The 14,380-nt window shown below is 44.4% G+C and overlaps 1 protein-coding gene across 5 annotated transcripts; it reads right to left on the minus strand.

Moving 5' to 3' along the window:
* Positions 1–205: 205 nt before the first annotated feature.
* On the minus strand, positions 206–7,107 carry LOC133895421 (pentatricopeptide repeat-containing protein At4g19440, chloroplastic-like). Of its 5 annotated transcripts, none has more exons than XM_062335724.1 (5): positions 4,274–7,107; positions 3,824–3,923; positions 1,649–1,826; positions 768–978; positions 206–654 (listed from the first exon to the last, which is right to left on the minus strand). In XM_062335724.1, exon 1 carries the CDS (start codon positions 6,996–6,998, stop codon positions 4,572–4,574), a length of 2,427 nt encoding a protein of 808 aa, XP_062191708.1. In that variant the 5' UTR covers positions 6,999–7,107; the 3' UTR covers positions 206–654; positions 768–978; positions 1,649–1,826; positions 3,824–3,923; positions 4,274–4,571. The 5 variants fall into 5 exon arrangements, with proteins under 5 accessions (XP_062191708.1, XP_062191706.1, XP_062191709.1 ...); XM_062335722.1 differs by having other exon boundaries at positions 1,649–2,828; XM_062335725.1 differs by having other exon boundaries at positions 1,649–2,828; positions 4,269–7,107.
* Between the last annotated feature and the right edge of the window lie 7,273 nt (positions 7,108–14,380).

Here is a 14,380-nt window from a genome sequence, read left to right on the forward strand (position 1 = left end):
ATCTACCTATTTTTTTTTACTTTTACGTATTTACTTTAAACATTTAAATTCTTGCAAGTTAAAATTCTATCTAATTTGGTCTTTTCTTTACATCTAGAATAAGGTTATTTACTTGTTCTAAATTTTATTTGAAAAAGTTTAATTCAGTCTTAGTTTACCCCCTCTTAGTTTATTCAACCCTTTCACAAACTTATCTCTAAACCCGAGTCTTAACTTATCTCTCAACAAATCAACTCAAATTATTTAATATCAAACTTATCACCTAAGTAAAAGATAAGATCTATCTCATGCCACTACCGTGGTGATCCTTAGACCCACACGAGCATCTAGCTGGCCGCCATGACAGAAGGAAACTGATTATTCCTTTCTCTAAGTTTCAATTGAAACTACTTTGGCTGGCCAGGTGAACAGTAATTGTGGCTGCTACAATAGCACGTGGATAGTCACATTGTGCTACCGTACCGACCAATGCTGCCCACAACAAGCCAATCCAGCCTGCAGATTGGCCAAAGTTGGAGTTGACGACAGCACTGGCGCAGTTGCTACAAGTCGGAAATCCTGGTGCGACAGTCCCTGCAGTGGAAGCGAAGCTAATGGCTTCACGGCACCTGAACTCTCTCCATTGTGGGTCTTAGCTAATCTGTTAGCAATTTCCTGCACGATTATTTAGTAAGACTGGTGTTCCTTAATAACCTACAGCAAGCAATTGAAACATAGTACCCAATGATGGTACAAATGGAAGATGTTGACGTCCTATCAGAACTTACTGTTCCAGAAATCTTGAAGACAGTTTGCACTGCATCATCAGCACCGAGATGCTCGCTCCCAAAGATCATCTGAAGCACATACTAGAAAACATGAACTTCAGCGGCTCAGCGCTAAGACCTGGCCTCTTCAATGCAATAGGGGGGAACAATAAAAAGTTGTCCATGCTTTACTCCGGGTTCATCAAGTAAACGTACCAATGGATCTCGAAACCTGGTAATGCAAAAATAAAATATTAGTTGTTTTTTCTCTCTTTGCTCTGCTACGATGAAATTAAGTATCATTTCCTTGGACAATGAATTACCAAAAGATACATCAAAGCTAATGACAACAACTCCAAGTTCATTAGTTCTCCAAAGACATATTGAGTAGCTGGTAACCGGAAGATACACACATATAGATCATGTGAATAGGTGGTAACCCAATATGCAACGCAATGTTTGAACATGAGAATGGTTGCGCAATATTCTTCATTCCCTTCTGGTTTAACTCCAAAAGACGACATGAAAAGCCTTTTTTCCTTCTATTGTCAGTTCTACTTTCTGAGATGTTGACATATTTAACCTCTTAGAGATCCTCATATGCATAACAATTTTACTAAACAAAAGAGCTCAACAGTTGAGAAAAAAGGAGCAGTCTATCTGAAATCAATTAGATAATCAAGGATATAAGTTAACTCTCAAGTTTAAACTATAATACAGTTTCGTTACAATGCTGCTATGCCATTTCTGATTGTGCAAACAAACTACACAAAATTCTAATGCAAAAACAACAATAAGCAACCAAAAGCTGCAAGATTTATTGGCAAGTAGAAGCTAGCCCCCAGGGCTGACTTAGACACATGAAACCAAACAATCAAATACACTACTAATCACTCTCTTACCTGAATTATTCCCTTCACCCTCCACACCTCTGGTGTGCACCACAATCTGAACATCGTCTGGGTTTAGAGCAGGAATTCCCGCCACCTCCTTGCATGCCCCTCTTGGTTATGGCCAGCCCACCACTGACCATATGGTGCCCGAGCAACCGGAGAAGGAGGTGACAGGGCATTGTTTTGGCTGGTGGACGGTGTAGTTGCATGGAGGTGAGAGACAATACCAGAAAAATACAAATAAAAACCTATCTGGGTGCCTAGCTGCATCAAAGGAAAGAGATTTGATCGCCCAATCAAGAGCACTAAATCACAAAACGAGAGATTGTGCATTCCACTAGAAGTACAAATCAAGAAACAAGAGATTCAAGTATTGTACAAAGAACCATGGGAGGTTTCAGGACTTATTTGGGAACAGGAGGCGAGAGACCAAGGGCAAGAGGCAGAAGCGAAAGGAGGTGAAGCTTTAGTTACTGGTGTGGTCACAAGTCAAAGATGCAGCTCTGCTGGGGCCTGGGACAGTAGGGGTGGAGGGAGGGGGCATTGATGCGGTAGACAATAATGCATGGGGAGGTGACCAGACAGTCCAGTACCAGAAGGAAGTGAAGCCCAGTTAGCTCTGGTTAAGCAGCTTTGTCCGGTTCATTTAGGAGGTTTTTTCTGGTTTTATTCTAAGGTGAAGGGAGACTGAGGGAGGTGTTTAGGGTAAACACCCGCTGAGAGGATGGCCAGGCGGCGTTAGCTGCTAGGGGAGGGATTAGACCGTAGATTGGGGGGACAATATTGGAGAAGACTTAGATTAATTCTTCTTTGCTTGATTACAAAGGGTGGCAGCCATGTGCCTTATATAGGCCTAACTTAACAACTTGACTAACAAACTCTAGATAGGATAAGAGCCTAACAACCCAACTTGACCAACAAATTGCTCACGTGGTTACTGTTCACACACATAACAAGGTGAACGACAAAGCTCCCTCTTTATAAGAGCAGAGAATAGATGGAGAAATCAGTGGATGATCTTGCCTGACCAGAGGTCAAGGTGCAAATGCCAGTGCCGATGGGTCACTGGGTCTGTTGACTGATATTCCAACACATGCTGGGGTGCCCTGTGCCTAGTGTAGCATGGTCATCCACTACACATTGTGCCCAGCAGGGTATGTGTGCAGCCTGACTTAGGAATCCTGATTATCTGTTGCATGATTATAAATATTAAATGATAATCAAACTGATAATAAAACTATTTCTGCAGTTCCTTATGTATGCTGAAAAGGCAGCTGCATTGGGTAGTGCAGGCAACACATGTTGAATAGCAAATTACTAAGGGACAGCAACCAGAACAAACAATTTGGATTATTAAAAGTCACGAGTGCAACACATTAAGCACCATATTAGCTAAATCAGCACATAAAGGTGATTTGTACAACTGAAAGAAAAATCAACTGTATTTATTTCCAAGGTCATTACAGAAGGCAAGTTGAAACCCCACTTTGAGGAAGTGAAAGTGTATAATTGAAGCCCCAGGACTGGTTAAAAGTTCTATAAACTAGATATAGACTTAGGACTACGACAGGTAGTGAACAAATGAACATGCGCATGGTGCATGCAAGAGTCTCTTATCATATATAAGAATTCCATTTCTTGACCTGTTGAGCTATATTCAAAGAATTGCCAGACATATGGTGCTTGTATGAATTGTGTACCGGATCAGACCACAATTCCAGGTTCTTTATTGTGATGACTGTAAAAACCCAATCTTCATTCCAATTATAATATCAATAGGTTCATATATAACTTACATATAACTTGATGTCTTACATCCTGATAGTAGATGATATTGCGATTCTGTTATTGCAGGTTCTAGTGTGTACAATTTGCGCATGGTAATGATCAATTAAGCCAGAATATAGCAAGCAGAAGTTCTCAAAAATTTTAAAGAACATAGTAGCACAAAGTTTGCACCAGTCAAGTGAATGAAACTGTCATATAAGTATGTATAATAAAAGTGTAAAAGTTTTATAAATGCTGTTAATCTAAACATACAAGTTGAACTGCTAACAAGAATTGTCTTGGTTGTATATATAGATGAGACTACAGACTACCAATGTAGTGTCAGTTCTATGAAAATGGAATACAGTTCTGTAAATAATAGTCTAGACATTACATGGGAAGAAATAATTCCCTTACCCTTTGAAAACATGCACCTTGTATTTTTATTTAATTATCGTCTCTGCATGGATGATCTCTACAGTGGGCTCTCAAGTGGTTTTGGTTGACCAACGTTAACCTGCATCAATGGGTGCCAATGAGCAAACAAGAGCAAGATAGTCAAGAACTGAATGCTCATTCTGTTTTTACCCTTGTCAGGCAAAAAAGGATTTCCCACCGGACAAAAAGATTATTCAAATGTTTTCTCAAGCTACAATAGTGTGCTACACCAACAAAATAACTACAGACCTAGAAAAAGATTTAACCTGTTTCATTTACTCATTAGCATGAGCAGAAAACATGACTGGAGTATACAGCAGAAAAATAGTTTTAGCCTTTCAAAAAACTAAAATATATCAAATCAGGGTTGAGTTAGACAAGAAAATATAAACAAATAACTATGTATATAGATAAGAGTGCGCACTTTACCAGTTATAGACCTCAAGCGCATTATGTGGTTGCCCCTGGATGGCTCTCCAAGCAGGTTGATGACCATGTATACTTTGCCACTTATAAACCTGCAGGGCAACCTACTGCTGATGTTGGACTGTCTTCCATGGTAACAGGTTGATAACCATGATGTGACGTAAATGACACGTTTGCTAGATGCATCAGCCATACAACCAAAGGCAAGGTGACCGCCTACACATCCTCTCCAGTTCCTATTCATGCTTGGACAATACCTTTCACAAAAATCAATCATGCCCAATGGTTCCTTGGTTACACATCATTCAGCACTGGAAGCAGTTTCTTTCTGGCACCAGGGTGTAATTATTCCACTAACCAATGCATTGTACGAAAACTCATCTTGTGTCAAAACTCTTGAGGACATTTCGGCAGGAATTTCTATCGCTTTATTCAATGAATCCACCTCACAACACCCTGAAATTAGTGTATTGTAGGAAACGCTGTCAGGAACAATGCCTGAGCTCACCATCTCGTCAAAAAGCTTGGAGGCTTCTTCATTGTTGCCAGATTTGCAATATGCAAACATCAGAGCGGTGTAAGTCATCTTATTTGGAGGTATATCCCTGGAATGCATTTCCTTAAAGTACATCACAGCTTCATCAATTTTTCCTATTTTGCAAAAACCATGAATCATAATTGTGTAGCCAATTACTCCCAGCTCCATGTTCTTTTCTATACATTGTGCAAAAATGGTCTTGGCCTCTTCAACAAGACCAGCATGACACATCCAATGCATAAGACTGCAGTAAGTTACAGCAGTTGGTCGTATGCCATTAGACTTCATAGTGTCAAGAACACCAATTGCATCAGAAATGTTACCATTCCTACCATGACCACCAATAAGAGCATTATAGATGACGACATTTGGTTTTAACCCATTTCTCATCAATTCATTCAAATATTCATTTGCCTTCTGAATATCCTTTGCTTTACAATAACCATCTATTATGGTGCCATATGTCACAATATCTGGCTTAAGGCCCCCACTTTTCATCTGATCCAACTGCTGAATGACCTCTTCCATTTTACCCAAATTGCAATAAGCACGTAGGAAAGTATTAAACGTGAAAAGATCAGGCTTAAACCCTCTTTTGATCATGTCATCACGAAGTTGAATCGCTTCCTCCATTTTACTGTCTTTGCAGCAACCTTGAATCATTATGTTATATGTGATGCTATCCAATTTTACCCCCTTATTCACCATGGCCCTTAGAACCTTAGTAGCTTCTTTCATGTTTCTTCCTTCACAAAGCCCATGAATCAACGCATTGGATGTTGCAATATTGACACCTAAACCTTTCGTCCACACTTCGAACCAAATTCCAGCTGCTTCTTGGTGTTTCCCTCCCTTGCAAAGCTCCTGGGTGCAAGCTGTCAACAGAGCATCATTTGGTTTCAAACCCCTTGCAACCATTTGTCTTGTAAGCCTTACCACCGAGTCCAATCTTCCAGTCCTCTGCAGAAGCCATGCAATCACTGTATTAAACAAGCCACAATGAACTGTCATCCCAGTCGATAGCATCTCCTCCAATATCTGCTCAGCATGCTCCATCTCCCCTTCCTTGCATAGAGCCTTTGCAATCAAGTTGTAAGTCACGGCTGTAGGCTTCATCCCCTTTGAGACCATTTCACCAAACAGCCTGAGCGTCTCTGAGCAATGGCCCTTCCTAAAATGCCAACCAATCAGCTCATTGTAAATAATCTCATTGGGGGTGATCCCAAGACCTTCCATCTCTCGCAACACTACACCAACCTCCACAAACCGCTCGCCCCTTGCAAGACCATTGATCAAGATGCCAAATGTGACTACACTTGGTCGCACCCTGCCTTCTACCATCCTCCCCTTCAATTGGAAGGCCTCCTCCACCCTCCCACTCTTGCACAGTGCGTCCATCAGCACATTGTAAGTCACTACGGTTGGCTGCAGCCCAGCTCGTCGTAACTCTGCTAGCATCTCAAAAGCAGCATCCACCTTTCCAGCCCTGCAGAGCGCCTTAATCATCGCCGTGTATGTGTACTCGTCCGGAGCGACGATCTTGCCATCGTGCATTTCGTCGAACACCTTGCGGGCAGCGTCGAGTTGGCCAGCGTGGCCTAGGGCTTCGACAAGGATATTACAGGTCTTGATGGAGGGCGACGCGCCACGCGAGGAGAGGACGCGGAAGGCGTCGGCGGCGCGGGACAGGGATCCGGGGGCGGGGGAGTTCAGGCAGGCGCGGACGAGGAGGTCCGAGGTAGCGGTTGAGGCGGCGTCCGCGATGGCCGCCGCGGCGACGGAGAGAGGGTGGGCGTGGAGGAGCCGCGACAGAAGGCGGCGCGCGGAGGGGAGCGTGGAGCGATCGGCGACGAGCGAGGATAGGAGGAGCGCGGAGACGCGAGGGGAGAGGAGATACTCACCGTGGCGGGAGGTGGAGGTGGAAGCGGCGGCGGGGGCATTGGAGACGACATGGTGGAGGAGGCGGAGGGCGGAGACGGCGGGGAGCGGGGCCGGGAGGGACGAAAGGGCGGAGGCGAGGCCGCGGCTGCCGAGGCGGCGGAGCAGGGCGGCGAGGTCGCGCGTCGCGTCGGGGTAGGGGGACGCGGAGAGCGCACCGGCGATTTCAGCGGCAGCTGCGGTGGCGTCAGCGGCGGAGGAGAGGTGGCGGCGGAGGAGGAGGGGGAGGGGGAGTCGCGGTGGTGGTTTCATGGCGGAAGTGTGATGTGGACGGTGGGGCGAGGGCCTTGAGAAATTAAGGGGTGGTCTAATGGAGGGTGAGGATTGGACGCGAGGGAGGATGGACGGCACAGATTGGATCCGACAGTGGGAGGTCGGGAGGAGGGACGCGTCGAGGCTCGTGAGGGCGTGGTGGCGCCGGGATCGGCGGTCACCGGAGACGGATCCGAAATCAGGTTTAAGCAGTGTTCGGTTGTGGCACGGAACGGAACAGGATGGAACGGAACGAATTTATTTTAATTTTAACTGTTTAGATGGAGAACAGTAAAATAGAATTATTCGAAAATATAAAATTTTAAAGATTTGAACGGAACCGTTAAAAAAATAATAGAACGGAGCATCTCACTTCGAACGTGATACTGACAAGAGATCTGAGATACTAAAATAGACTTATTCTATCTTACCCACTGAACAAACATTTATATATAAATAAATTATTTCATCCTTAAATATATGAATAGAATCATCTTATCTCATATTGCTCTCCAGCCAAATACTATCTTGGCTATGTGCATCAAAGAATTCCATAGGTCTGTTTAAAGGTATGTTATTTCAACAGTAGCTTTTGGAAAAACAAATTCTTAATTCTTAATTTTGGAAAGCTGATTTTCTAAAAATTAACTGTGAGATTAGCTTTTATTGTAAATAAAATGTATAATATATATAATAACCTGTTATTAGCCTTAAACCATCATTACTTAGAATTCACAAAAGTATTTTCAGACCAGCTTTTGAATTCTAGTTATATAACTAGCTTTTCATTCTCAGAATCGCTTTACATAATCAGCATATTTGTTTCGGTTTTTAATTTCAGGGCAGAATCTATAATCAAAAGCTAAAAACAAACCATGCTTTAAGTTAGTGCTTTTAATTAATGTGCCAAAAACCAAAAAAAAAACACACTTACAACGTTCTAAATTATAAGTATTTTTTGTTGCCTGTTAGAGTATCTCCACAAGACACTCCATATTGCACCCTTTATATCTCCATATTGAGGTCATCTAAAACGATTTTTTCTCTATATCTCTTCGCACTCTAACGACTATCTATATTTTACACTTCATATTCCACTGTCCTATTTTTTAATAACATCTTCTAACTAACCATATCAAGTGTTAAATATTAACTAAACTCAAGAAGCAACAAGAAATATATATAAAGATTAATCTTTCCAAACCAAGAAAAGAATTCTCTTTTGTTCTTTCTTCCATCATCATACTTTTTACTATTACTATCATCACACGTTCTTCTTAACTGAAACATTCTATCTGCTTGTTAACTGAAAGTAATTCTCTGCAATCCTTATCATCACACCAACCCTTACAATATAAATTGTATACGATTTTAATCCCTACATAACTATGCACTCTGTAATTGCTTAAAAGTTCAAGCAAAGAGCAAGCGAATGGTTCATTCCAAGAATGGATGCCTTATCTGACCAACTAAGTATGAAGTTTCAGCTAGTGTTGACTATTAAAAAAACATTCAACAAAGCTGAATGAATTGCTGGTTAGTCAATTTAATCAAATATGCAAATGCCATGTCAGATAAAGGAGCCTTTCCATCAAAACAGGCCGCAAATGGCCAAGATATTCTTCTAATGATCTGCTATATATCAGAATGTCATCAAAATGTACCACCACGAATTTACCAATGAAAGTGCGCAAAACCTCGTTCATTAATCTCATGAATATGCTAGGAACATTAGTTAAACCAAACAGCATTACTAACCACTCATATAGTGTAAACTTAGTTTTAAACGCTGTTTTCCATTCATCTCCTAATTTCATGCGAATCTGGTGGTATCCACTACGCAAATCAATCTTTAAAAACACAAACTAATTCATCAAGCATATCATCTAACCTAAGGATAGGATGACGATATCTGATGGTAATGTTATTAATCACTCTACAATTCACACACATGCACCATGTTCCATCTTTCTTAGGCACTAAAAGAACCGGAACAGCACAAGGACTAAGAGACTCACGCACATACCCTTTATCAAGCAGTTCTTGCACTTGGCGTTGTATCTCCTTTCTTTCTTCCGGGTTGGTTCTGTACGGCGCACGATTCGGTACGGAGGCCCCGGGAATGAGGTCAATTTGATGCTCAATCCCACGGATTTGTGGCAGCCCCGGCGGCACTTCTTTTGGAAAGACGTCAGTGTACTCCTACAAAAGATTAGCAATAGCAAGAGGCAAAGAAGAAGATATATCCTCAAGTGAAAACAAAGCTTCTTTGCAAACTAATGCATAGCAAACATAAGTACTAGCATCCAATTCATTCATATCAGACTCGATAGCAAGAAATCAAGCACCTTTCAATTTAATCTCATTTTTCTTCTCATGAACAGATTTAGGCTTTCCCGTTTTATGTTGCTCAAATTCCTTTGCTACAATCTGACTGTCACTCTTAGCATGCTTTTGATTGTTCTCTTTACTAGCTCTAGCAACTTCATCCTTTAAAATAGCACTAGGAGACACAGGATATAATACAATTTTCTAATTTTCTTTTCTTTATGCATGAAAGAATATTGATTAGTTTTACCAATGTGCAAAGAATCTTTATCATACTGCCAGGGCCTACCTAACAACATAGAATATGCTTGCATAGGTACAACATCGCAGTCAATAGAATCATGATACGAACCAATGGCAAAGTGTATTCTCACCAACTGTGTTACCTTTACCTTGTCGCTGTTGTTGAATCATTGAATGTAATATGGCTACGGGTGCGGTTTGGTGTTCAATGCAAGCTTTTCAACCATCTCGGAGCTTGCTAAATTGTTGCAGCTTCCGCCATCAATGATGATGTGACATGAACGTTCCTTGATCACACACTTAGTGGAAACAAAGTATGTCGCTGATTCTGTTCCACCTTCTCCATTTGTGCACTCAACACACGTTGCACAATGAAGCTCTCATAGCGGTCCGCATCTTCAGCACCAATGTGCTCTTCATCTTGATCATGACCATCTCCACTCCCTGCATGGTCACCTACAAGCATAGCATATGTATCTTCATCCAAATCACTAGCAGAAGAAAACTCACCATCATCCCGCACAATCAAGACATGCTTGCTTGGACATTCCCTCTTCACATGTCCAAAATCCTTGCATTGATCACATTGAATATCCCTCATTCGCCCTGTAGATGCAACAGAAGAAGCGCTCTTTGTTGGTGTTGGTGCAGCACTCTTTGTAGCCTCGATTGCCCGAGAGGCAGAATTGGTTGTAGAAGAGCGTGGCTTGCTGTTGGTAGGAGAAGGCGCAGAAGCATGGCTAGTTGGAGCAGCACTTATGCGCGGCTGCCATGAACTTGCTCGACCTGCAAAAACATTAGTCCTAGCACTGCTGCGACGTCCCTGCACTTCTCTTTCAGCCTTACAAGCAAGATGAAATAATCGAGTGACAGAATTGTATTCCTTGTAAGCTAAAATGTCCTGAATTTCAGGATTCAAACCACCCATAAATCTAGACATGGCAGCCACGTCTCCCTCCTCTAAACCACAACGCAACATACCTATTTGCAACTCTTGATAGTATTCTTCTACACTTTTACTACCTTGTCTCAATTGTTGCAATTTATGTAACAGATCACGCGCATAATATGAAGGAACAAATCTAGCTCGCATGATTCGTTTGAAAGCATCCCAAGTTTGTGGTGTATTATTTGGATTCTTTTGACAATATTCACTCCACCAAACAGAAGCAAAATCAGTAAATTCACTAGTGGCAGCCCTAACCCTTTTACCTTCTGGAAAATCATGATAATCAAATTTTTGATCAATAGCTAGTTCACATGTGAGGTAAGCATCATGATCATATTTCTCATCAAAATGTGGTATAGTGAATTTAATATTTCCTAGTGATTCATCATTTTCACGTACCTTGCGGCGTGGGAGTATAGGACCCATGCCGATGCGATTGAAATGTAATCGACGTCGATCACGTGTATCCACATCATCAAGCTCGGAGTCAGCGGCATAGTTGTCGTTGTTTGTTGCTACCTCGCTGTGCAAATCACCGTTGTTATTGCGAAGGTTGCCATTAGTGGCCGCAATGGTGTCAGCCACTGGAGGGGCACGACCCATCTCTTCTAGGCGCTGCAAAATCCCTACGAGAGAGGTGTTGATCTCTCCAACAGAAGTCTCCAAGGTCGCAAGCTTGCTGTTTGTGTCAATTTAAGCGGCCTCCAACTGACCAAATCGTTCATTGGTCACTTGCACATCCTCATTTAGACCTTCAGTGTGCAGTTTAACTTGGCGTTCAAAGTGTTGTATGATGCCCCTAGTACGAGGAGAATGTGGTGGCGTAGCATTCTTCGGAGATCTTGCCATTGCTAGTGAAAAACCACAAAAATAGCAAAGCAATAAAATCACAAGAATATACCCTATGAACTACTCGAATGTGGGTATATCAATTCTCTCACTCTCAACCTGTTCAACCAAGCTCTTACTTGTTCTTACCAGCTAAACAAGAGGTGATAGCAGCCGAAAAGATAGGAACAACCTCCAGCGAATGGTTGTATCGATGCTGCAGTCGCTAGTTCTTGTGAAGTAGTAGTCGTATTTGTGGAGCTCTAGCTAGGCTATAAGTGTAGCAAGGAAAAACTAGAACCACGTAAGTCAAAACAAGTTGAATAATCGTTCAACGACGGTACCGTACTGGTCCTAGGCTAGATAATACTAGAGACGTGAGCTTAGGCACAAATGAAGTCATCGATCAGAAGCGAAACAGGAAAACACAAGCACAAGCTTCTGAATAGTTTTTTTTTCCTTCTTCGTCGTCTTTTATTTTTTTCACTTTTTTTCTTTTCTTTTTTTTTTGCAGGAGCTCGAAATCCTCCACTAAAGCAAAAAGAACTCCCAAACAAAAGCACAAAACTTTTTTTTGTGACCAGGGGTATACTTCTGCTCTTTTTTTTCTTTGTTTTTTCAAGGATCTCACACTTGCAGAGATCTCACACTTGCATATTACAACTCAGTTTGTGAGCAGATGATGTAAATAAACACGGCGACGGTTCTGGTGGTGGTGGTGGAGAGGATCGCAGCAGCAATGGTTCTGGTGGTGGTTGCGGTGGTGACACAAACGTGACTAGAACTCAAAACTCTAAAGGATTAGACGCTAAGACCAGCAACTCGACACAACGATGCAACCGAAAACTCAAAAAGCCTCGACTACGTAGAACTAAAAGGCACAACGTATTTTGGAACACGGGGAAAATAACTAATCTACTATTTTTTTTAGTTTTTGTGGACTATAGGTAAAGCAAAAAGAAAAACTAGAAGTCTCTCACCGATCAACCTGAAATCTGATACCACTTGATAGATGCGCTGGTCCCGAACTTTCGATGAGAGGGGTAGATGTCTGTCGGAGGATTAACTCCAGTCGCAGGGATCCCGAGAGACCCCTTTTTAGAGATTCGACCGGGGGGATGATCCTGAATACGTTCGTCGGAGAAATAAATGGGAATGAATGCAACGGCCGGTGGTGGGGGTGTTGACCTAGTACAAGAAAAGTAAATGCACCGGAATTTAAACAGGTTCGGACCGCACAGGGGCGTAATACCCTACTCCTGTATGGATACTATAACTGTCCTAAGGAAGTCCCTCAAGGATGTTGCTGGTTACAAGAATCTTGATCTGTCTAAGAGCCTGGGGCTCCTTGTTCTTCAGCCTGTCTCGTGCTGCTCACTTCTCTGCCGTTGTTTCTCTTGCGTTGTGTTCTTGTCTATTTTTTGCATCTCAACCATCGTCCTTTTCCTTTTGTGCCGCTGGTTGCTTTAAGTATCCGCTAACCGCAACGTGCCCCAAACGGGAGGGGGGGGGCACGAGTTCCGAGACACCATAAATGGAAAGGGCGTCATCATTTCCTTTGGGCGAAGTGATCGGGGGTGGAAAATACGGCACACGCCCGGTCATCCGTCACAATAAATGCCCTCGCAACGGACACCGTGGAGAGGGCCCACCGGGTAGCCGCAGAGCGACCCGGCGTGCCCGCCCTGTCTTGTTCCCCTACCACAGCAGCGCGATAGATGGAACGGCTTGGTTTTTACGACGTTATCCTGAGACAGGCCGGATGGCACGGGACGGGACCCGTGCAATTAATAACCCCACGCCTCTCTGCCAGAACATGGCAGGAACTAACGCTGAGCGCGGCGGGAGCAGTTGGAGGTGACAGGCCACGCACGCTCTTTAAATGCAGTCTTGGGCCTTTGACTGGCTGACACCTCATCGGTGGGCCCCTCGGGGGCCTCCACCAGGGGACTTACTGGGTTGTCGGGGTATCGAGTGCTCGGGGGTACTGTTCACATCCCCGAGAACGCCCTTTCTTGCCCTCGGGGGACCGAGTGCTCGGGGGTACTGTTCACCTCCCCGAGCACTCTCTCCCGAGAATGCCCTTTCTTGCCCTCGGGGGACCGAGTGCTCGGGGGTACTGTTCACCTCCCCGAGCACTCTCTCCCGGGCACACATGTACGGATCCTCGGGGAACCGAGTGCTCGGGGGCTGCTGCACGCAGCCCCGAGCACTCTCTCCCGGAACTTCCTTCGGTGAGTCCTCGGGATACTTGGGTGCCCAGGGGCCACCGCCGGCAACCCCGGGCATGTTTCTCCCGGTACTTAACTCTCCTGGTCGTCAGGGGACTAGGGTGCTCGGAGTCCACCGTATACCTTCCCGAGCACTTTCTTCCCGGTACTTAGATTTCGTGGATCATCGGGGAACTGGGGTACTCGGGGGCCACTGACTGTGGCCCCGAGCGCCTTCTCCTGGGACTTGATCTTTTCTCATCTTGCAGGAGAGACCCCGCGGGATGGCGCCATGTGGCGGATGGCTGGCCTGGCCTCGGGATTCGGGGACCCCTGGTTCCTGATACACCGACAGTAGCCCCCGGGCCCATTGGCAGGCAATGGCCCAGAGACTGCAGATGGGCCCTTCGTCGCCAACGAGGCCGAGGCCGGTACCGACGCCACGTGGCGAGCTTTCAGAAGGTGGTCCCTCCGGTTCAGGTCTTCCGGACGACCCAACGGGAAACCGAATGGACGCGCGTCCACACAACTCCTGAAGGGTGTGACAACGGGACAGGCAGCACACGACGATGGGGCAGGCGGCACGCGCGACAGCCACACAAATCGAGGAAAATACGCCTGGCAATCGCTGACACCGCACGACCCGTGGGAGACTCGCTTGGCGGTTTCGTCGATCGAGGAAACCGTTCTGCCGAGTGCGCTGCGGCGGGTGACGTTTGAATTTCCCTGGGTATAAAAGGAGGAGGGGAGCGAACCGCCCCCCTCTTTACGCCATCTCGCGATCAAGCTCTTGCCCTCTTTGCACTCCTGAGCCCTAGAATCTC

This window comes from Phragmites australis, chromosome 16, assembly GCF_958298935.1.
Source record: "Phragmites australis chromosome 16, lpPhrAust1.1, whole genome shotgun sequence".
Classification (NCBI taxonomy): Eukaryota; Viridiplantae; Streptophyta; class Magnoliopsida; order Poales; family Poaceae; genus Phragmites; species Phragmites australis.